General features: G+C 36.8%; 1 protein-coding gene across 9 annotated transcripts in view; it reads left to right on the forward strand.

The window, feature by feature from the left end:
* The window catches only part of eml1 (EMAP like 1), a 231,870-nt gene that overhangs the window by 107,177 nt on the left and 101,256 nt on the right, over nt 1-23,437 (forward strand). For 7 of the 9 annotated variants that reach the window (XM_028822316.2, XM_051919897.1, XM_051919893.1 and 4 more), the window contains exons 2-4: nt 1,699-1,881; nt 10,831-10,963; nt 20,233-20,286. In XM_028822316.2, coding sequence (XP_028678149.1) covers nt 1,699-1,881; nt 10,831-10,963; nt 20,233-20,286 — 370 coding nt within the window. Of the gene's footprint in view, nt 1-1,698; nt 1,882-2,287; nt 2,365-10,830; nt 10,964-20,232; nt 20,287-23,437 lie in introns of those variants that run through there. The other 2 variants (XM_051919899.1, XM_051919895.1) reach the window with 2 other exon arrangements.

Here is a 23,437-nt window from a genome sequence, read left to right on the forward strand (position 1 = left end):
CTAATAGTTGTGGAGAATTGCCACTAGCAAAAGTGGCACTAGAAAGGTGGAGAACAAGGGAAATGTCTGTCAAGGGTTAGTGCAAATATTTTTTTTTCAGCTGCAAACAGAATTTCTCCATATTCTACTCTAGACATGCATGAACCTCTAGAGGGTAGTAGGCCCCGAGATTGTATTTCAAGATATCCTCTAGAAGGCAATTCTCGATACATAGCCATGAGAGAGAGAACATGGGGAACCCAGAGAGGGAAGGCGGGCATGTCAGATCATACTTTGGTTACCTGAAACCCTTAAAAAAACATCTGCTGAGGCAGTGTAGTCTCAAGGCTGGAGTGCTGTTCTGCATTATAAATTCAAAGACTGACAGTTTAGTGTTGTTTTCTGGCACACTGTTTATCTTTATTTTTAAGTTTTGTGTATTAGTTGCAGCTGCTATTTTTAAAATAGTATTTACAAACATGTTGCAATTTAGGTTGCCATGCACATTGGGTTGGCTGGTGTCTTCATCTGCAAATCTTTTCATAAAAATACTTTTAGCATCTCAAACACAAATAAGTTATATATGTGTCTGGGCCATTTGCTCCCATGGAAATCGTACTTGTTATTTATTTGGTTTCCTACCTTCATTACATTGTTTCTTTTGTTTGAGGTATTATAAGTGCCTATGTCCCAATTTCAGCCTAGAATTTCAGTTTGCAATTTGTGTGGATTTACTGATTTGGTTTAATACATGCTGTTTGTGTAAGATTGTTGCTACGTTTTGGGAAACCTCCAATGTTGTATGTTAACTATTTCTGATTGTATTGTGTTGCTCTTTGAGACTCTGTATATCTAATTGAAATGGCTCAGTTTGGTAGAAAGCTACAGTACGTCAGTCTTGAAGTGCTTCAAACATTGGAAAGTCAATATTCATCTTTATTATCTTATTTTTTGTGATAAAGTTTTTTATTAAAATTACAATGAGACAACAAAAAAGTGTCAAATAACCCACAACAATTATTTCATGCAATATGTTAAAGAAATACCCCCCTGCATAACCCTATCCCAGCTTTTTGGAAGGAACAAAGGGTGAAAAGTACAGAGGTATAAGGGTAGTCCCACAAAGATGTCAAAAGAGGCAAAAGAAGAGAAAAGAAGGGAATGTGTTCACTGAGTGGAGGTTATTCAGTCCCCCACCAAGTAAGGAAAGATTGACCACTTGTCGAGAGGTAAAGATTGAAATTGAATAAATTGGATTTTAAGATATTAATGGAGAAAGAATTGAAAATTATTAACCTTATTTCGAACTGTTTTGCTCCCTTTTTCTATTTTACAGAGATGATGCTTGCTTCTAATGAACAATCTGTATTATCAGCCTTTGTTAGCACTGGTTGCTGCTGGAAAGTTATAAATTAGCATGCATAAAATGAGCAGAAAATGCTATATTTAAGCCTGTTTAAGTTGCACATTCTACAGGAGTCAATTTGGTGACAGTGTGAGCAACAAATCTATAATTTCAACAGTCATGACGTTAGCCGATCAACCCCTTTTTTGCCATTCTGAAAAGGAGTGGCACACAAATGAAAAAGCAGAAGACTTGACACTTTAAGATGCAACATCAGTATCTTAGCACCATTACCTTTGGGAATTTTTGTTGTTCCTGGCTCTTTGCTCTTTTCAGGGTACTTGATTTTGATACCCATTTCTGTCTGTTTCCAGATGACAGTGCCTCTGCAGCCAGCAGCATGGATGTTACGGACCGTATCGCTTCTTTGGAGCAGCGAGTCCAGATGCAGGAGGATGAGATTCAGCTTTTAAAGTCTGCTTTGGCAGACGTTGTAAGACGGCTGAATATCTCGGAGGAGCAGCAGGCAATGCTGAATCGAAAAGGACCTACCAAAGGCAAGCCTCCATGTTAATTTATTGCTTTCTCTTGATTAATCAAAGGGCTGAAAATGATTCCTCATATTTCTGAGACACCAACTTTTTACATTTCAAAAAGTTTACTGGTAAAATTAAGTTTAACTAATTTAATAATGCTGTTTCATTTAATTTATGAATGCAGCATAATGTCAAATTTAATTATATGTGAGAAAGATCAAGATGATGAAACTTCTTTGTATTCTCACACTTTTACAAATCATCGTTTCTGACAGATTAGATCTTTGCTTACTCCTTTTCTCCTTTTTTATTTTGTTGTCAATTTCCCTCTTTCTCTGTTTATACCATAGTTTTTATGCAAATGTTTTCATTCTTTTTATGGTATGTCTTTAATTTTTTCCATCTTATAATTTATACTAAAACTTTCTACAGATTTAGATCCTTCCGCCATCAAAATAATAGATGACTTTGAGGCTGATAAGTCAGGCATTGCAGCCAAGCCTGGTAAGAAGTACTGACTAACCAACTAAGACTGTTTGAAACTCTGCACTAAAAATACAGTTGATACTGACATAGCAAGAAACATCCAGCACTGAGACACACAACTGCTTTCAAATATGGACCAGAGTTTTGATTAACTGCTTAATGAAAGGCTGTTTATTTACTGGTGGTGTTTACCAAAAAAGGGTTGCTTTAATGCTAATTGAGTTGGATATCAGTTGTATTAGAAAATCTTCTGCTTTTAGTGCAGCTTTTAATTTTAGAAATATCCAGAAATCACAGGGAACTAAGTCCGGTGAATAGGCAGGATGATCTAATTGGGTAATCCGTTTTTTTTGGCCAGAAAGTCTCTCACAGTGAGCGCAGTATGACTTTGCGCATTGTCATGATGAATGATCCACTTGTCAGGCAACAATTTGGGTCTTTTTCTTAATCTTTTCAGTACTTCTAAATAGCATTGTTGGTTGATTGTTTGTCCCTGTTCAATAAATTCTTGGTGGACTAGTCCTTTGTGATCAAAGAAACACACTTGCATGATCTTAAACTGTGAGCGCGACATGCATGCTTTTTTAGGGTGCAGTGAACCTGTTGATTTCCATTGCATGCTCCATCACATCATCTTGCCCATCTTTGAAGCTCTTGTGCCACTCAAACACACTCGACTTTTTCATAGCATCTTCACCATATGCCACTTGCAATAGTTTCAGTAGCGCATTTGCTGATTTTCACACAAAATTTAATATTAATATCTTGCTCTAAATTTCGATCACCCATTTTTACGCCAAAGTGAACACGCAGATATCTATTACCTTTCCAATAGCTAACTAACAACTGGCTCTATCAGCTTGCAATTTATACTACACATATTAGTTCAAACTTGTTCAGACACAAATACTCATGTGATTTCGATACAATGATGTCACAGTTATATATACTGTAATATACATGTGCATCTCAATAAATTAGAATATGATCAGAAAGTTAATTTATTTCAGTAGTTCATTTTAAAAAGTGAAACTCATATATTATATAGATTCATTACACACAGTGTGATATATTTCAAGCATTTATTTCTATTCATTTTGCTGCTTATGGCTTATAGCTGATGAAAACCCAAAATTCAGTATGTGAGAAAATTAGAATATTGTGAAAAAGTTCAATATTGTAGACTCATGGTGTCACACTCCACTCAGTTAATTAACCCAAAACACCTGCAATGGTGTCCTATGCCTTTAAATGGTCTCTCAGTCTGGTTCAGTAGGCAACACAATCATGGGGAAGACTACTGACTTGACAGTTGTCCAGAAGAGAGTCATTGACACCCCACAAAAGGTCTTTGCTAAAGAAGCTGGCTGTTCACAGAGTGCTGTATCCAAGCGTATTAATGGAAAGTTCAACGGAAGGAAAAAATGTGTCAGAAAAAGGTGCACAAGGAACGGGGATAACTGCAGCCTTGAGAGGATTGTGAAGCACAGCCAATTCAGGAATTTGGGGGAGATTCACATGGAGTTGACCATGACTGGAGCGAGTGCTTCAAGAGCCACCACACACAGACGTATCCAGGACATGGAGCCACCACACACAAACGTATCCGGGACATGTGTCAAGCCACTCGTGAACCAGACAACGTCGGAACCTTCTTACCTGGGCTAAGGAGAAAATGGATTGGACAATTGCTCAGTGGTCCAAAGTCCTCTTTTCAGATGAAAGCAAATTTTGCATTTCATTTGGAAATATAGGTCCTAGAGTCTGGAGGAAGAGTAGAGAGGCACAGAATCCAAGTTTCTTGAGGTCCAGAGTGAAGTTTCCAAAGTCAGTGATGATTTGGGGAGCCATGTAATCTGCTGGTGTTGGTCCACTGTGTTTTATCAAGTCCAAAGTCAACGCAGCCGTCTACCAGGAAATTTTAGAGCACTTCATGCTTCTCTCTGCTGACAAGCTGCCCAAAGTACCAATACCTGGTTTAATGACCATGGTATCACTGTGCTTGATTATCCAGCAAACTCACCTGACCTAAACCCCATAGACAGTCTATTGGGTATTGTCAAGAGGAAGATGAGAGACACCAGACCCAACAATGCAGACATGCTGAAGGCCGCTATCAAAGCATCCTGGGCTTCCATAACACCTCAGCAGTGCCACAGGCTGATCACATCCATGCCACGCTGCATTGATGCAGTAATTCATGCAAAAGGAGCCCTGACCAAGTATTGAGTGCGTACATGGACATACTTTTCAGTAGGCCAACATTTCTGTATTAAAAATAATTTTTTATCTAATACTGTAATTTTCTGAGATACTGAATTTGAGTTTTCATTACCTGTAAGTCACAATTAGCAAAATGAAAAGAAGTAAACGCTTGAAATATCACTTTGTGTAATGAATCTATATAATATGAGTTTTAAATTTTGAATTGAATTAAAGAAATGAACTTTTTGATGATTTTCTAATCTATTGAGATGCACCTGTGTATATGTATATGTATGTATGTGTGTATATATATATATATATATATATATATATATATATATATATATATATATATATATAGATATAGATATATATAGATATAGATATATATAGATATAGATATATATATAGATATATAATATCTATCTATCTACATACATATGTGTGTATGTACAGTATGCATATGCACTGTGTATATACAGTGCAGCCGGAAAGTATTCACAGCGCATCACTTTTTTCACATTTTGTTATGTTACAGCCTTATTCCAAAATAGATTAAATTAATTTTTTTCCTCAGAATTCTACACACAACACCTCCATAATGACAACGTGAAAAAAGTTTACTTGAGATTTTTGCAAATTTATTAAAAATAAAAAAATTGAGAAAGCACATGTACATAAGTATTCACAGCCTTTGCCATGAAGCTCGAAATTGAGCTTGGGTGCATCCTGTTTCCCCTGATCATCCTTGAGATGTTTCTGCAGCTTAATTGTAGTCCACCTGTGGTAAATTCAGTTTGTTGGACATGATTTGGAAAGGCACACACCTGTCTATATAATGTCCCACAGTTGACAGTTCATGTCAGAGCACAAACCAAGCATGAAGTCAAAGGAATTGTCTGTAGACCTCCGAGACAGGATTGTCTCGAGGCACAAATCCGGGGAAGGTTACAGAAAAATTTCTGCTGCTTTGAAGGTCCCAATGAGCACAGTGGCCTCCATCATCCATAAGCGGAAGAAGTTCGAAACCACCAGGACTCTTCCTAGAGCTGGCTGGCCATCTAAATTGAGCGATTGGGGGAGAAGGGCCTTAGTCAGGGAGGTGACCAAGAACCCGATGGTCACTCTGTCAGAGCTCCAGAGGACCTCTCTGGAGAGAGGAGAACCTTCCAGAAGGACAACCATCTCTGCAGCAATCCACCAATCAGGCCTGTATGGTAGAGTGGCCAGACGGAAGCCAATCCTTAGTAAAAGGCACATGGCAGCCTGGAGAGATCTTAAAATGGCTGTGCACCGATGCTTCCCATCCAACCTGATGGAGCTTGAGAGGTGCTGCAAAGAGGAATGGGCAAAACTAGCCAAGGATAGGTGTGCCAAGCTTGTGGCATCATATTCAAAAAGACTTGAGGCTGTAATTGCTGCCAAAGGTGCATCGACAAAGTATTGAGCAAAGGCTGTGAATACTTGTGTACATGTGATTTCTCAGTTTTTTTATTTTTAATAAATTTGCAAAAACCTCAAGTAAACTTTTTTCACGTTGTCATTATGGGGTGTTGTGTGTAGAATTCTGAGGAAAAAAATGAATTTAATCCATTTTGGAATAAGGCTGTAACATAACAAAAGGTGGAAAAAGTGATGCGCTGTGAATACTTTCCGGATGCACTGTGTGTGTGTGTAATATATATATATATATATATATTATATATATTATATATATATATATATATATAATATATATATATATATGGGCGGCACGGTGGCACAGTGGGTAGCGCTGCTGCCTCGCAGTAGGGAGATCTGGGGACCTGGGTTCGATTCCCGGGTCCTCCCTGCGTGGAGTTTGCATGTTCTCCCCGTGTCTGCGTGGGTTTCCTCCGGGGGCTCCGGTTTCCTCCCACAGTCCAAAGACATGCAGGTTAGGTGGATTGGCGATTCTAAATTGGCCCTAGTGTGTGCTTGGTGTGTGGGTGTGTTTGTGTGTGTCCTGCGGTGGGTTGGCACCCTGCCCAGGATTGGTTCCTGCCTTGTGCCCTGTGTTGGCTGGGATTGGCTCCAGCAGACCCCCGTGACCCTGTGTTCGGATTCAGCGGGTTGGAAAATGGATGGATGGATATATATATATATAATATATATATATATATATATTATATATATATATATATAATATATATATATATATATATTATATATATATTATATATATATATATATATTTTATATATATATATATATATATATTTTATATATATATATTTTATATATATATATTATATATATACATACTAGTCATTTAGCCCGTTACAGTAACGGGCACTAGAACAGTAGTGCATAAACATTAGTAGGAACAGTCTATATTAAATGGCAAGGGACTTTGACCTCATTCTTTTTGTTGGTCGTATTTTTCTTTCTTTCAGCCTTTCTTTTGTTGATGTTTACTTGCTGAGCTGACCGTTCTTCGTGGACTGCCGCCGTGTATTGTGTGTCTTTAATTTTCTGTGACAGTAATACTGTCTTGTACGTCCGTAATATACCTTGAATTTTCTCTGGCGGTAATACAGGCGTGCGCGTTGGTAATATGCCTTTAATCTCCTCTGACAGTAATACTGGCTTGTATGTGGCTGTAATATGCGTCACTGTATTGTGTACCTTTAATTTCCTCTCGTAGTAATACTGGTTTGTATTTCCGTAAAACACCTCTAACTTTCTCTGACAGTAATATCGCGCATGCGCACTTCACCAGAAGCCCCGCGCATGCGCACTTCACCAGAAGACACACACACACGGACACCTGGACACACAAAGGGATTTTATTAAAGAGGATATATAATGTGTATGTGTGTATATACTGTATATGTATATGCATATACATATACAATATATGAGGGACATTCAGAAAGTTTCCACACTTTTTATTAACTGTATTTATTAAGAATTTCAAAAACAAATTGCATCACTTTTCTACATAGTCACCTTCGTTTGCGATGCAATTTTCCCAGCGTTGTACCAACTTTTTAATGCCCAATTACTACTCCTCCTGCCTTCACTGTTACCAATGAAAATATAACAGTGTGGAAACTTTTTGAATGTCCCTTGAATATACACCAGAATGACAAAACAGGAGGAAAGTTAGAAAGAAAAATGTCTGAATTGGCAGGCACAGTAATGCAGGCACATTGACATTGGTATAAAGGTGCTGTATGTTGGTTGATATGGTTTGAAGAAGTGATTTTGCGCAATGTAGATAGTGACAGGGATATGTTAGACTTGCAGCCAAACAGATTTTTTGTTAGGATGGATTTGACCCACTGCCTATACGTTGCGCATGCCTAATGTTAAGCCCAATCGTCCTGTATAGGAAGGGTACAAACTGCTTTGGTATAAAACATTTGCAGAAGCATGTCCAAAAACTGCCAGTGTTTTTCATCTAACAATTTTTTGTGTGCATGATCTCTTGGCAGTAAAAGCAACAAATCTACATAATTAACATTTTGCCTGCTAGTGAGCTGTAGAGCATGCCAGTGGAACAAGTCCCCCCATGCTGCCTGTATGCTGCTTGACCATCAGTCTGTGCACCAGAATTTTATGTTTGGCTGTAGCAATGGAAATTCATGCATCATAGATCCAATTAAAAACAAAATGCCCTGCTGTGAGACAAATGTTCTTCATCTTATTTGCATATCACTTTGGGAAATGGTTAAGGCTGTTCCAGTAGAGTTCAGATCATTAATTTGCTTTCTTTAAGGCACTCTGCCCTCAGAGAAAATGCTTAGTAATATTAGTGCAAGTTTTATTAAAAATATCTGATTTTTTTTTTCATTCAAAAATCCAATATATGTATTAAAATGAATGTTTAAAATCAAACTGTCATCACTTGCCTTCTAACCACTACTGGCCATGCTCTTGGGTATCATTAGGGTTGAAACCTATGACTGTGTATATGCGATCACACATGAAAAAAAGCAAATATTTTATTAAATATATTTTATGAAAACTGTTGCTTAGTTTATTTTCAGCTTGGAAACCACATCAATGCATTCATTTTTGACCCAGCTTAATCTTGTTCATTTTCAGACAGTGTAAGAGTGGAACCATCCCTTGATAAGATGCATGTCTATCACAGAGCAAGCTCATGTACACACTAATTTAGAGTGGATAATTAACCTAACACATATGTTTTTGGGATGTGGGAGGAGAAGTGGATTATACAGGGAGAAAAAAAAACATGCTAACAATTTAGGAACTTGCAAACTTCATAGCATACCTAGGCCTGGGCTCTGAAGCTGTGAGGCAACAGTGCCAACTACTGCAGTACCAGGCCTCACAAGGAAGCAAATGCAGTATTATTTATACATGCAAATACCTTTACAAAAATGTTAATAACAAATAACTACATACGTGTGTGTGTGTATATATATATATAGATAGATATATAGATAGATATATATATATCTAGATATATAGATATATAGATAGATATATAGATATATATATATATAGATATATATATATATATATAGATATATATATATAAGACAGATATATAATACAGTATATAATATATACAGTACTGTGCAAAAGTTTTAGGCAGGTGTAAAAAAATGCTGTAAACAAAGAATGCTTTCAGAAATATAAATAATGATTGTTTATTGTTATCAATTTACAAAATGCAAAGTGAGCGAACAAAAGAAAAATCTAAATCAAATCAATATTTGGTGTTACTACCTTTTGCCTTCAAACCAGCATCAATTCTTATAGGTGCACTTGCACAAAGTCAGAGATTTTGTAAAATTATAGTCAGGTGTATGATCAACCAATTATACCAAACAGGTGCTAAAGATCATCAATGTCACACGTAGGTTGAAACACAGTCATTAACTGAAACAGAAACAGCTGTGTAGGAGGCTTATAACTGGGTGAGGAACAGCCAAACTCTGCTACCAAGGTGAGGTTGTGGAAGACAGTTTCATGTCATGGCAAGATTGAGCACAGCAACAAGACACAAGGTAGTTATACTGCATCAGCAAGGTCTCTCCCAGACAAAGATTTCAAAGCAGACTGTGGTTTCAAGGTGTGCTATTCAAGCTCAAGCCAATGTTGAGGATCGTAGACGCAGTGGTCGGCCAAGGAAACTTAGTGCAGCAGATGATAGACACATTAAGCTTATTACCCTTCGAAATCGGAAGATGTCCAGCAGTGCCATCAGCTCAGAACAGGCAGAAACCAGTGGGACAAAGGTATACCCATCTACTGTCTGGAGAAGTCTGGCCAGAAGTGGTCTTCATTGAAGAGTTGCAGCCAATAAGCCTTACCTCCGAAGTGGAAACAAGGCCAAGCGACTCAAGTATGCACGAAAACATAGGAACTGGGGTGCAGAAAAATGGCAGTAGGTGCTCTGGACTGATGAGTCAAAATTTGAAATATTTGGCTGTAGCAGAAGGCAGTTTGTTCATCGAAGGGCTGGAGAGCGGTACAGTAATGAGTGTCTGCAGGCAACAGTGAAGCATGGTGGAGGTTCCTTGAATGTTTGGGGCTGCATTTCTGCAAATGGAGTTGGAGATTTGGTCAGGATTAATGGTGTTCTCAATGCTGAGAAATACAGGCAGATACTTATCCATCATGCAATATCATCAGGGAGGCGTATGATTGGCCCCAAATTTATTCTGCAGCAGGACAACGACCCCAAACATACAGCCAAAGTCATTAAGAACTATCTTCAGCGTAAAGAAGAACAAGAAGTCCTGGAAGTGATGGTATGGCCCCCACAGAGCCCTGATCTCAACATCGAGTGTGTCTGGGATTACATGTAGAGACAGAAGGATGTGAGGAAGCCTACATCCACAGAAGATCTGTGGTTAGTTCTCCAAGATGTTTGGAACAACCAAGTTTTTCACGCAATTTGTCTCTGCTCTTTTATCTACTGGCTGAAATGGAAATTGCTATTGTACAGTGACTGAATTGGTCATGCTGCATTTTTAACCTGAGAAAGACGCATTTTCTTTAAATTGGATTGTAACAAAAAAGGTGTGAGCGCTTCTCTTGTTACTAAAATGTACATTGTAATAAAAGAACATTCACACATTATTGAGGCTCATTGCAAACTATATTTTCCAGTCCCAATTTTAATTTTAATGAAGGATTTAGTGGCTCAGTAATGTGTAGGAATTTGAATACATTGTTATACTTTAGAACGACCACAATTACATTATAAACTAGCGAGACAGTGTTTTGGTTTTTACACAGTAGCTGCCTACAATAACTTAATTTTCTTATTTCCCTCAGCTCGACCTTTGGTACCCTCATTGCCTTTAAGATCAACATTGAATAATGGGACTATATTACCAAAGAGATCAAGTGGCTCTCTGCCTTCTCCATCTGGACCCAAAAAGGACATTACAGCTTCAACAAATAAGAGGTATAATAATATTTTGATTTAAAACTGGTATATTTTTGCTTGCCATTTTATTTGAATATTTTAGTCTTTCTGTTGCAAATATCTGTAAACCTCTTCCATTTTTATGGAAGAAGATAAAACATTACCTCCACAATAAGTAAGTTTATTTTTTACTGTTTTTTATTAATAAATTGGTGGAGAAATGTTTTGATGTTAGTATCCTGATAAAGCTCTATAGTTTCAAAATTCTTGATGAAATGAGCACTGACATTTGTTTTCCATGGGATAATGGAAACCATTTTTCAATTATCACCTACTAAACTGATTATTTCTGTTATCTTTCATTTTAAAAACCTGTCTGAGACTTTCTCTATAGACACTTTCCCTAATTGGTGGCACTACCAACTGCTTGATAATTGCTGTTTTGCCATTTCCAACCTGAGTTCCCTCTGATTAGTCAAAGTAATTTAATTGAACACCATATTTATCTTATTGTTCTATAATCATTTTCTTTGTCATATGTTATGTTTTCTGTGATTTTTTTTTCCCCAGTGTTGATGCATGTTCTATTCCTTCATTAGTGCAATAACTCACTTTTTCAGGCTGATCTTGCACCTTTTATGAAAATGATTATTGACCATATACTGTATACCTTGTCAGTTTGTGTTTTTATGTGTTTTTTTTTTTTTTTAAAAAAAAAACTTTTTTATGTAGAAACAACATTGCCATGAAAAAGGTCTGGCTGATTTTAGGATCCCAGTGTTGCTTGAGAGTAAAATAGCTGCCCAAGATAAAGATAAGATTTCCATTATTATTAATATGCCTGTGATTCTAAAATCTAGATTAATTAAAATGTTCATTTTCAATGAGTCATCCATCCCATGTATTGTTCTGGCCAGGTATCACATTTTAATATCTGGTAGTTTCTGATATCCAAAACTTGCTTGTTTTTTTATAGGTGGCAAATAGCACAACTTTATAGGAATATTTTTGAAGTAAATATTCTAATGCATTTCCAAATGCATAATAATATTCAACCGTTTCAGTTTTCAGAAAGGATGGACATATTCTAGTTAACATGTATTTAACATACAGTTTGTCTTTTTACAGAAGTTTATATTAGCTTTAATATGTACAGCACAGAAGATCTTAACAAAAACAATAAATAACTTTGCTACCTCAGGTCATTATAGTAGTTTATTGTGTTTTTTTTTTTGTATGTTTACATTGCAGTTATTGGATCTTTTCATCAGAGGATATATTTTTGTTTTCTCATTATGGGTTTCCTAGCCTAATAGCTTTACATTTTAATGAATTATGATTATGCACTAATTTACTGTAATTGCAAAAGTCTTTTTTTCTGACGAGTATAGTACAGGAGCATGAATAAAAGGATATTTGGTCAATAAGTAATATTAGGTTTGGACTAGCTTGTAGTATATTTTATAGAACTTGAGTGGACTGTATATGTCTGCCTCATTTAAGGTGTGCATATAAAATAATACTCTGCAGTGTTAAATACAAAATGACAAAATTTTGGGAACCTTCTTTTAAGTGCTTATTGTACTTCTTGTAAATTAGGTTCTAAATATCAGCTACACTAGTGCTACGGAAAAGTTGGCTTAATTTATTCTCATTAAAATATATTTTTTTTTCAGCAAAATTTAAATCTAAGAAATGCACAATTTATCAAACTGACAAAATAAAAATATACCTGTTAATGTGGGTTTAGACTGGAATAAAAACTTGTAGCCATTGCTTATCTTTGTACTTTTAAAGTAGTTCAGCATTTGCCTAGTTTAAAATAAAAATAAAAAGCAGGTGTTTTATCAAACTGTACTGGGACCATATCTTTCCTGGTCAACACAGACACTGTTTAATTATAATATACTGTATAATGTTCACCATCTTGTCTGGCTTGTGTAATACTGAAAATGCTAGTGTAGAATGCAAATAGCAACATCTATTAGCTGAAAGTATACATGAATTAAGGCTATCAGTGCATGCTCCCAACCCCCCTCTCTCTCTAAGGCATACTGTAGATGATCAATAGCAAATCATCAACAACAGAGCTTTTCCTGTTTGTTTGTTTTTTTTTGATTATATAATCAGATTTTTCATTTTAAGACTTCACACTTGGTCACATCATAATGCTGGCAGTACAGTGTTTCCCAATTTTATAGTAGTGTATATAAATACTGTTGGAATCAGCTGTCCTAATTGAACCTGCCAGCTGTACCAATTAAAATTCATAGGAAAGCATAATAGTTACATATTCCCTATTGAATCTTTAATTCATTAATTCAGTTTTGTTCTCTTTTACAGCTTTATCCTAGATAATTGGTCTCAGTGATGATTGGATGAGGTATAATTTCAGTTGGCTAATGGAAGACAAATTAAAATAAAATATCCTAAAATATTTATATCATATAACATAATTAATGTATGCTGTAAAAATGGGTTTTGATGATTATATACACTTAACATCTAGGAGGGTGCATCTACTGGTATACTGTAAATGTTACAATAAAAACCTACATAGAACTATCATATTTTGGATATCTGACTTACAAAGTATAGCAAATATTTTATAAATGAACTGCTTTACTTTAACTGCTAAATGTAGCAGACTAGCTGTGGTATTCATTCTTTTTACAGATTACAGGTTTCTAAGTGGAGTTTGCATGTTCTGTCCATGTCTTTAAAGGCTTTTCACACATCCTATAGACTTCTGTGGTTGCACACTTTTTTTTTTTTTTTTTTTTTTTTTATCAAAAACATCCCAAGGCAAACCATTATTTTACTACAAAAAACACATTATATCTCATACACGTGCTGAACTGTCCGAAGGGCAGGACTACTGGAGGAGAGGAGAGGAGAAGTGAAGTTGGGAACATACACTGATAGAGCGCATTGCCACATCCACCACACAACAAACCACCTCAGGATCACAAATTAGGACCCTAGTGCAGCTATACAATGGGTTGACACCCCAGCACCACACCAGCTCAGATGGAATGGAACAATGTGAGATTTTTTACAGTGGCTGGAGTGCCAATCCTTCCACCAACCCCCGAGTTTTCCCTGCAAGTCGGAAGACCTGGGGCCTCATGTATAACGCCGTGCGTAGAACTCGCACTATAACATGGCGTAAGCACAAAAGCGGGAATGTGCGTACGCACAGAAAAATCCAGATGCAGGAATCTGTATGTACGCAAACTTTCACATTCTTCCACTACATAAATCCCAATCAACGTGAAAAGTAATGCACGTGCACGCGCCTTCTGTCCCGCCCCAACTCCTCCCAGAATTACGCCTCTTTGAATATGCAAATCGATATAAATAGCCTTCTGAAAAAAGACAATGGGAAAAGCACAGGGGAAAATATAAGAATTTCAGCGAAGACCAAGTGGAGGCAAAGGAAAAACGTACTATTTGTTGGTTTAAGCAGTGGTATAATCAACAAAAGGAAGTTGATGGAGCGACAGAGTGTCGGAGAAACTCAAAGCTCAAGTTCACAAAGTCGCACAGTGCCCAAAATAAAAAAGAAATCACATATCAAAGTCGCTGTGAAAAGGCAAGTCGTAGCCCACCGTCTGAGTGTCATATGAAAGCTTATTAGGGTACAGACAAAAAAATAGACACACAGTGGGGGAAAAAGCACAAAATGTCAACTTTAATCTCGAAATTTCCACTTTAATCATGTAGTTTATTTTGCCATTAAAGTAGATCATAAACTTCATCTTAAAATCGTTTAATTTACTAGTTTCTCAAATCCCACTGTAACTAAAGTAGGACGTTAAATGCTTTGTTCTGTATTTGATCTTCTTTGTGCTCTGTGTGTGAATCAGTACCTGCTTCTTAAACAGGCTTTCTCTTTCTCCGACAGGACACATAATCCATTACATTCGTGATATTACAGCTCTCTGAATAATTAAAATACTGAGATGTATACGTGATATCTTTTTCATGATGATAGGAATGAAAGCATGTTATTAAACATGGGAACACAGTGGCACAGTGCTTATTCATATCTCACGCAAGAGGCTTGCTGCGCCATGCGCGACCTTCAATGACATAATTTATCACAGCAGTACTGTCTCTTTCAAACATACTAACCTCCAATTCCTATCCTTACTTTTCTTTCTCCAAATACCCAATCGCCACACAATCAGCTATGTAATAGACGTGAAGCCATTTGTAAGCTTAGAATGCCGATTCTTCAAAACTTTTAAGGAACATTGAAATATCTTCGTAGTACATGTTTAATTATGCTGTCCGTCTGTCTTTCCAGTGTCGCGTCAGCGCAAGAATACAACGCAATGCAGGAACAATCCCTGAACTAGCTAGCGCTGCAGCACCGTGTCCTCACATGTTTAATTATTAAAAATACAGATTATTTAAATGAAGTTAAAGTTTTATCTGTATAATATAATCAACATATTTTGCTGCATTTCATCTTAAAAATGAATACCGTCATCATATGTAAATACGTGCTTTATAAAGTGGCGCAGGTTGTGCAATATTATAACTGTAGTGCAAGTTTACAGTGAGGTAATTGTACTTATAAGTAAACAGTTCTACAAGGAGCACATGATGGACTGATTGAATGCGTTTAGAGTTCTTGGGATGAAACTTTTTCTAAACCGCGAAGTCCGTACTGGGAAGTCTCTAAAGCGTTTTGCCATGGCTGAGTCAGCGTCTGCTTCATGCTGTATACCAATAATTCTCTTTCCGATCAGCTGCTGCTGTGATTCCCCACTCAGATACAGTGATATAAATACTCCGAGTGGTGCAGTGAGAGTAATATGGAAAAAGATGATCTGCTGTGACAACCCTTAACGGGAGCAGCTGAAAGAAGAAGATGATGCAGTGAGAGTTACAACGCTAAAGCAGTTATGATATTTGGAATACTATGGCTATTCCCTGGACCATTATATTGCTACAGGTTAATTACAATTAGATGCATTACACTAATAAACAATATGCAGTTAGTTTCAGTGTATTTATAAAGCCGCGTCAGGAATGTGGAGCTAAGAAAGAAAGGGTGACCACACAGGAACAGTAGCACTGCTTTGACGCTGGGTGCCGCCAGTCTGCAAAATCGAGCGGAGAAATTGCGTACACCAAGGTATGAGGTACCGTGGAAATGTGCGTGGCTTTACGCCAAGTTTAGGTTTTATACATCGCGATTTGAGCGTGGAAACGTTCATACGCAACATTTCTGTGCGTACGCACCATTTATACATGAGGCCCCTGGAGAAGCCATTAAAAAAGCAGCCTCGTGATCACTATTCGCAGGCCCTTAGTAAGCACTTTTGTGGCATCTCCCAGCTGCTTTGTCCCTTTGACCATTCCTCTCTGCCCCAGAGGCAACTCATTTGCCCAGTATCCACTAGCCCTATATGGCAGTCTGGCGACCACGCATCCTGGCAGATGGACTCTAGTAGCCAGAAGACATGTCCAAAGTGCTTTAACATAGCTGTTTTTATGCCAGCTTCTCCAGGTAGTTCTGTCCCACTTAGATGGGTCTTGACCACCTGCAAAGCTTCTCCCTCTCTGATTCAGACCCAAGTGCACTACACTATTATTTCTGTGGAACACCTGGGAAGTTCTTATGGCGCACGACTATGTCATGGCACACTGGTTGAAAAATACTGCTACAGACTTTCATTTTAGGTGAACTAGTGATTTTATGTCTCATATTGACTGTTGTCCTGTTCAGGAATTGTCATTTTCTTGTGCATGATGCTGCCAAGAGAGGCTCTGGTCTCCTTGACCTTAAAATAGATTCAAGTTTCAGAATGTTACATTGAAATAAAAAGCCTATTTAAAATTCTGGCCACTTTGACATCAGACTATTAAAAAATAAATATTGAGCTTTGTTATACATTACAGTGATCTTGTCTTTGACCTTGAGTGTTGATATTATTATTTTAGTATTCAAATATTTAGCACAAAATCAATCAAGTAATGCATATTAGTGTAGTAGTTTTACCTTTTGAACTATATTTTTGGTTAGGTTAGGGTCACAAATACACAATTCTATTCTGTACTTGCCCTTGAACTGGCCGTGGGATAATCATGTAAGACAATGCCTGCTGTTTTTAAAGTCTGGTTCTGTGCGATAGCAATAGTCAGGTTGGCGAAGACATGGACAGAGTGCTGGTGTGTTGAACTGGAGAAGTGTAAGAGACTTTAGGGAATTAATACCAACTGAATTAATACCAATTGCTTTTTATCAAACCTTTTGAAAAGTGTTGTCTTAATTACAGTTTAGTAGATGGGTTTATTTGAATTTGTGTCCCATTGCTTAATTCTAAGGGTCTAATTTGGTCCCAGGTACCCCTTCCAGTGGCATTTTCTGACCTTGCTAAATTATTGGCACTGCGAAATTGTGTGATCTGCTGGATGGATGGCCAGGGCCCTTACCTGGCCAGGATGCATTTCTATAGGAAGGACTCGGGGAGCAGATATGCATAGGGCACTGTCTACCCATGAGTGCTAGATGGCAGTCCCCTTGCTTTGCAGCGGTGCCTTGGCGTCCCATAGGACTCCATGGGAGTTGGAATTTGGCACAGCCAAAGTTTGGTTCTATAGGGGCTACCATGAGGAGCTGCAGAGCCCAACTTTGTTGGGCTTTTGCCACACCTGGGAGTGCTTCCAGACCTCACTAACGAGTCCCCTGGAGTACTCCCAGGTGCAGCATAAAATGGAGCCACTTGCCTTCATTCGGGAAGCCAATGTCGGGAAGAGGAGCATTGGAGGTGGAAGGAGGCAGTGAAAGGAAGAGAAAGAAGAAAAGTGCTATGTGTATTTACCTGTTGGTGCTTTATTGTACTGTGTTGTGCAGGTGGGAAATGAAGAGAAAGTGTTTCCCATATCACACTAAAGTTGTGTGTGTTGTTGGATTTGTGCCTAGTGCCTGTCTGTATTGGGTTTGGGGAGCTGGTGTGCCCCCTTCAGGCCACACTGCTGATGAAGGATGAGTGCATTTGACACTAAAAACACGTAAAGATGAAGTAGGTGCATTGTGCATCTTGGCCAATTTGTGACTTTTTTCTATGTCAGTGTGGCATTCAAAAACGTAAGACTGTGCTCAAATCTGGCCATCCATTTCTTGTAATGTGATAACAGAAACATACACAAAATGTATGTTTCATATTTAAGTGCGTTTCTTTATGAAATTTCTGAATTTTTCAGTATTCCAAACAGCTGTTTCAGAGTGTCATCTTTTGAATTTTCATGTCCAGATTCAGCAGTACAAAACAATGAAAGAAACTTTTTTCTGTATATACTTTATCATGTGTGCAACTGAACTTTGATAGCAAATGTGGTTTTGGAGTGCTTTACATGTCTTTTGGGATTGATTGTCCAACATTTTAAATACTTTTAATGATGAATTGTGATATAATGGTGATAGGTAGGTGCTTAGGGAATGATGATATATATCTATGTGAGATTTGCAAGGTGCCAGCTTTGTCCATATATACGTGTATTGATCTTGTGTTTATTTATCTTAACATTTGAAGAAAAAAAATAATGCTGTCTTACTTTATATCTTGATTGTTTTGCATCTAAGTCTTCTGGCATGCTGCCAGTTGGTTGTTCCCACTGGGCCTTCAAAGCGTAAGTGTTGAATACTGTGCGTCATTAACTGTTTCTTATCAGTTGGGTTAAATTGAGTGAATCTTAATTGACCAGCCTGTCATTTTCTACTGCAGTTATGCTGTCACATAAGCTCTTGCATGTACAGAATAGTATGGTAAGCCATTCTTACTATAAATACAGTATGCTTAACACTTACATATTTGGATAGATTTTCTTCTTTGCTAGAAATATTCCCTTGTATTATATCAATGTCTTAAACAACTGAATTTACCAGACTAAGAAAGGTACAGTGTTCAGGTATTCATTATTTTATAGATTTTGATGGAGTGATGAACATATTGTACAAACGTATTTCAGAATGTCATGCATAATTGAGTTTGAGTAAATGTTTGCATTTCCTAAAATTAGTAGTATATAGAATGATATTTTTCAGTAACTTAAAAAAAAAAAGATACACAACTTAGCATATGTCAAAAAAACATCTTTACAACACACAAAGAACACTTTGGAAAATCAACTGTTAATTATATATTTAGGAAGCATTTCTAGGCTGTGGAGTGCTAATGTAATGTTCTGTTGATGTGTTATGGGAATGTTCTGAGCTACCACCTGTGACATGTCACCTTCTCACTTCATTATATTCACGTGAATTCCTGAGAACTCCAACTCACTGTTATTGGATGAAAAGATATTAAAGACAACCTCTTTTTTCTTTTCTCAAGGAAATAAAAAGCTAAACATATTAAAGAAATACTCCACCAAAATATATTTTTTATGTTACTTACCCCATGTAGTTTGTAGTGATGGCCAATGAAATTTTTTAATCTCCTGTTTTCATGCAGAATAGAGAACTTGGTTTCTGTCATAAATGGAATGCACTAAGACACACACAAACATTTGAAGTGGCCTGTCGGCAATGGAGATCTCTGAAGTGCAACCTGAATCTTTAATATAGTCCATTTGATTTTCTTAAGCACTCAGAGGCACACAACCTTTTCTGTACTTTAATAAAAAAAGTCTTATGCTGGGTAGCATATAGTGTAGCTGTGTGCATTATGTCCTTCAGCTTAAAATTTACTATGCTGAAACATTTTTTTTTTTTTTAAGATTATAACAAACAAAAATGTAGCAGAGCAAAGTTGCAGCTGTGTAATTTCTAACATCAAAACATCTTAAAGCTAAAAGCATAATGGCTGAAATGTTTCATGTCCTTTGGTAGTTGTTTGGGAGATAGGCCTTGTCATGCAATAGCATAACTTACAGTATTTGCTGCAAGTTGCTAGTTTCAGTTTGTCATGCTGTATGTACTTCAACTTGGACATTTTATCATCGAACATCTTTTTTTGCGTATTTGGTAAGTGGTAAAACTATGTTGGCCCATCTGTTGGCGAGACATCTGAATGATTGAGGCAAATTGTGTAACTACATTAATGGAGCAATCCTTACTTATCATTGCACACAAATTCAACACCACAGTAGTTAAAAACTATGTTAGAACTTTGTGGCTACTTTAAGGCTTATGCATGTAATGCTATGTTTGAATCATTCAGGCCTTATCCATAAAGAAGAATTTGGTTCATGAAAATATCTGCTGCCATTGTTGCCTGTATTTCACTGCAGTTACTCATTCAGTTCATTTCCTTTTTCTTCTGCTCTCAATCATACATACTGTACATAAGTGGATTTAACAAATCTGGACATCATGCATCCAAACCAGCTAAAATGACCCCCAGGTGAGCAAAACCTAAACCTCTAATTCGGCTACCTATATTGGAGTGACCATGAGTATTAAACCACTGACTAAACAAAAATGCCTAGGAAAATTGTCAAAAATGTTTTTTTTTTTTAATTTTAACTATGTTAATCAATTCTAAATGAATCAATTATGAACAAGTGTGGATGTGACTTTTAGTGTGCCCTCCAATGGACTTATGCTCTGTCCAGGCTTGGTTCTTACTTTGTATTAAGTGCATTGAAGTAGACATCATTCAGCTTCTTGTACCCCTGAAGCTGGGTTAAAAATTATATATATATATATATATATGTGAGTGTGTGTGTGTGTGTGTGTGTGAGAGAGCGAGAGAGAGAGAGAGAGAGAAAATACCACCTCAGGCAGAGCATGATCTACAAATTGCTGTCAAGGTCGAGCCTTGCTATATCTACTGAAAAACTTTAATATTGTACTTCTTGGTCTTGTGTGAAGAAAACCTTTTGAATTTACCTATGACCTCCTTTATATGATTGTGCATTCAGATTGCATAATCAAAGAAGAATGTTTATAAGGTATTTTGGGAATTATAAAACAACACTACTACCCTGACTAAAAACTGATTTTATTAGACAGTGATTTCATAGTCTTGGTCACTATTATGGTAGATCCTCAGCCTAGTGACGAAGTTTTAGTTGCTATTTTACAGTAGTTTCTAATTTTAAAATGCGTAACCTATTTGCTTTGGATTTGTTGGCAGTAAATAGGATTAGATGGACATAGAAAATGTTATTTTATTACTTAATTTAAATATTATAACCTCAAACCCTTGAATAATACACATTTGTACTAGAAAATTTAAGTGAACTTTGTCTGAGACCACACAGTGTAAATAAAAAATATGAATGAAGTATGCATGAAAAAAGCTTTTGTAAGAGTAATTTACTGGGCACCATAAAATGACTACTGGTGACTAAACACATTTCATGATTGTTTTCAAGTAGTTTTCATTGACATATTATTTAATAATCAGAATGTTTGCAAATGAATAATTCCCTTTTGTGTGTTTTTCAATGTGTACATTAGGTATTACTTTGTATCTGATTTGGAATTTAATATTGTAATATTGATGCATGCTATATAGCTATACAGTATATACAGTATGTATATATGTGTGTGTGTGTGTGTGTGTGTGTATGCATATATGTGTGTATATGTGTGTGTGTGTATATATATATATATATACAGTATAATATAATATAATAAATATATATATATATATATATATATATATATATATATATATATATATATATATATATATATATATATATATATAAAATATATAATATATACAGGTGCTGGTCATAAAATTAGAATATCATGACAAAGTTGATTTATTTCAGTAATTCCATTCAAAAAGTGAAACTTGTATATTAGATTCATTCATTACACACAGACTGATGTATTTCAAATGTTTATTTCTTTTAATGTTGATGATTATAGCTGACAACTAATGAAAGTCCCAAATTCAGTATCTCGGAAAATTAGAATATCAATTAAGACCAATGCAAAAAAAGGATTTTTAGAAATGTTGGCCAACTGAAAGGTATGAACATGAAAAGTATGAGCATGTACAGCACTCAATATTTAGTTGGGGCTCCTTTGGCCTGGATTACTGCAGCAATGCGGCGTGGCATGGAGTCGATCAGTCTGTGGCACTGCTCTGGTGTTATGAGAGCCCATGTTGCTCTGATAGTGGCCTTCAGCTCTTCTGAATTGTTGGGTCTGGCATATTGCATCTTCCTCTTCACAATACCCCATAGATTTTCTATGGGGTTAAGGTCAGGCGAGTTTGCTGGCCAATCAAGAACAGGGATACCATGGTCCTTAAATCAGGTACTGGTAGCTTTGGCACTGTGTGCAGGTGCCAGGTTCTGTTGGAAAATGAAATCTGCATCTCCATAAAGTTCGTCAGCAGCAGGAAGCATGAAGTGCTCTAAAACTTCCTGGTAGATGGCTGCGTTGACCTTGGACCTCAAAAAACACAATGGACCAACACCAGCAGATGACATGGCACCCCAAACCATCACTGACTGTGGAAACTTTACACTGGACATCACGCAACGTGGATTCTGTGCCTCTCCTCTCTTCCTCCAGACTCTGGGAAAGGAAATGCAAAATTTACTTTCATCAGAGAACATACTTTTGGACCACTCAGCAGCAGTCCAGTCCTTTTCGTCTTTAGCCCAGGCGAGACACTTCTGATGCTGTTTCTTGTTCAAGAGTGGCTTGACACAAGGAATGCGACAGCTGAAACCCATGTCTTGCATATGTCTGTGCGTGGTGGTTCTTGAAGCACTGACTCCAGCTGCAGTCCACTCTTTGTGAATCTCCCCCACATTTTTGAATGGGTTTTGTTTCACAATCCTCTCCAGGGTGCAGTTATCCCTATTGCTTGTACACTTTTTCCTACCACATCTTGTCCTTCCCTTCGCCTCTCTATTAATGTGCTTGGACACAGAACTCTGTGAACAGCCAGCCTCTTTAGCAATGACCTTTTGTGTCTTGCCCTCCTTGTGCAAGGTGTCAATGGTCGTCTTTTGGACAACTGTCAAGTCAGCAGTCTTCCCCATGATTGTGTAGCCTACAGAACTAGACTGAGAGACCATTTAAAGGCTTTTGCAGGTGTTTTGAGTTAATTAGCTGATTAGAGTGTGGCACCAGGTGTCTTCAATATTGAACCTTTTCACAATATTCTAATTTTCTGAGATACTGAATTTGGGACTTTCATTAGTTGTCAGTTATAATCATCAACATTAAAAGAAATAAACATTTGAAATACATCAGTCTGTGTGTAATGAATGAATCTAATATACAAGTTTCACTTTTTGAATGGAATTACTGAAATAAATCAACTTTGTCATGATATTCTAATTTTATGACCAGCACCTGTACACACACATATATATATATATATATATATATATATATATATATATATATATATATATATATATATATATATATATATACACTAGACATTAAGCCCGATACAATAACGGGCACTAGAACAGTAGTGCATTCTCTTTTGATATTTTTTTTACGCTCATTTTCCTGTTCTTCTATAGATCTATTTGCTCTTCCGAGTCTTTCTCTTTTAGTGTTTTTCTGAG

Source organism: Erpetoichthys calabaricus, chromosome 16 (genome assembly GCF_900747795.2).
Source record: "Erpetoichthys calabaricus chromosome 16, fErpCal1.3, whole genome shotgun sequence".
Classification (NCBI taxonomy): domain Eukaryota; kingdom Metazoa; phylum Chordata; class Cladistia; order Polypteriformes; family Polypteridae; genus Erpetoichthys; species Erpetoichthys calabaricus.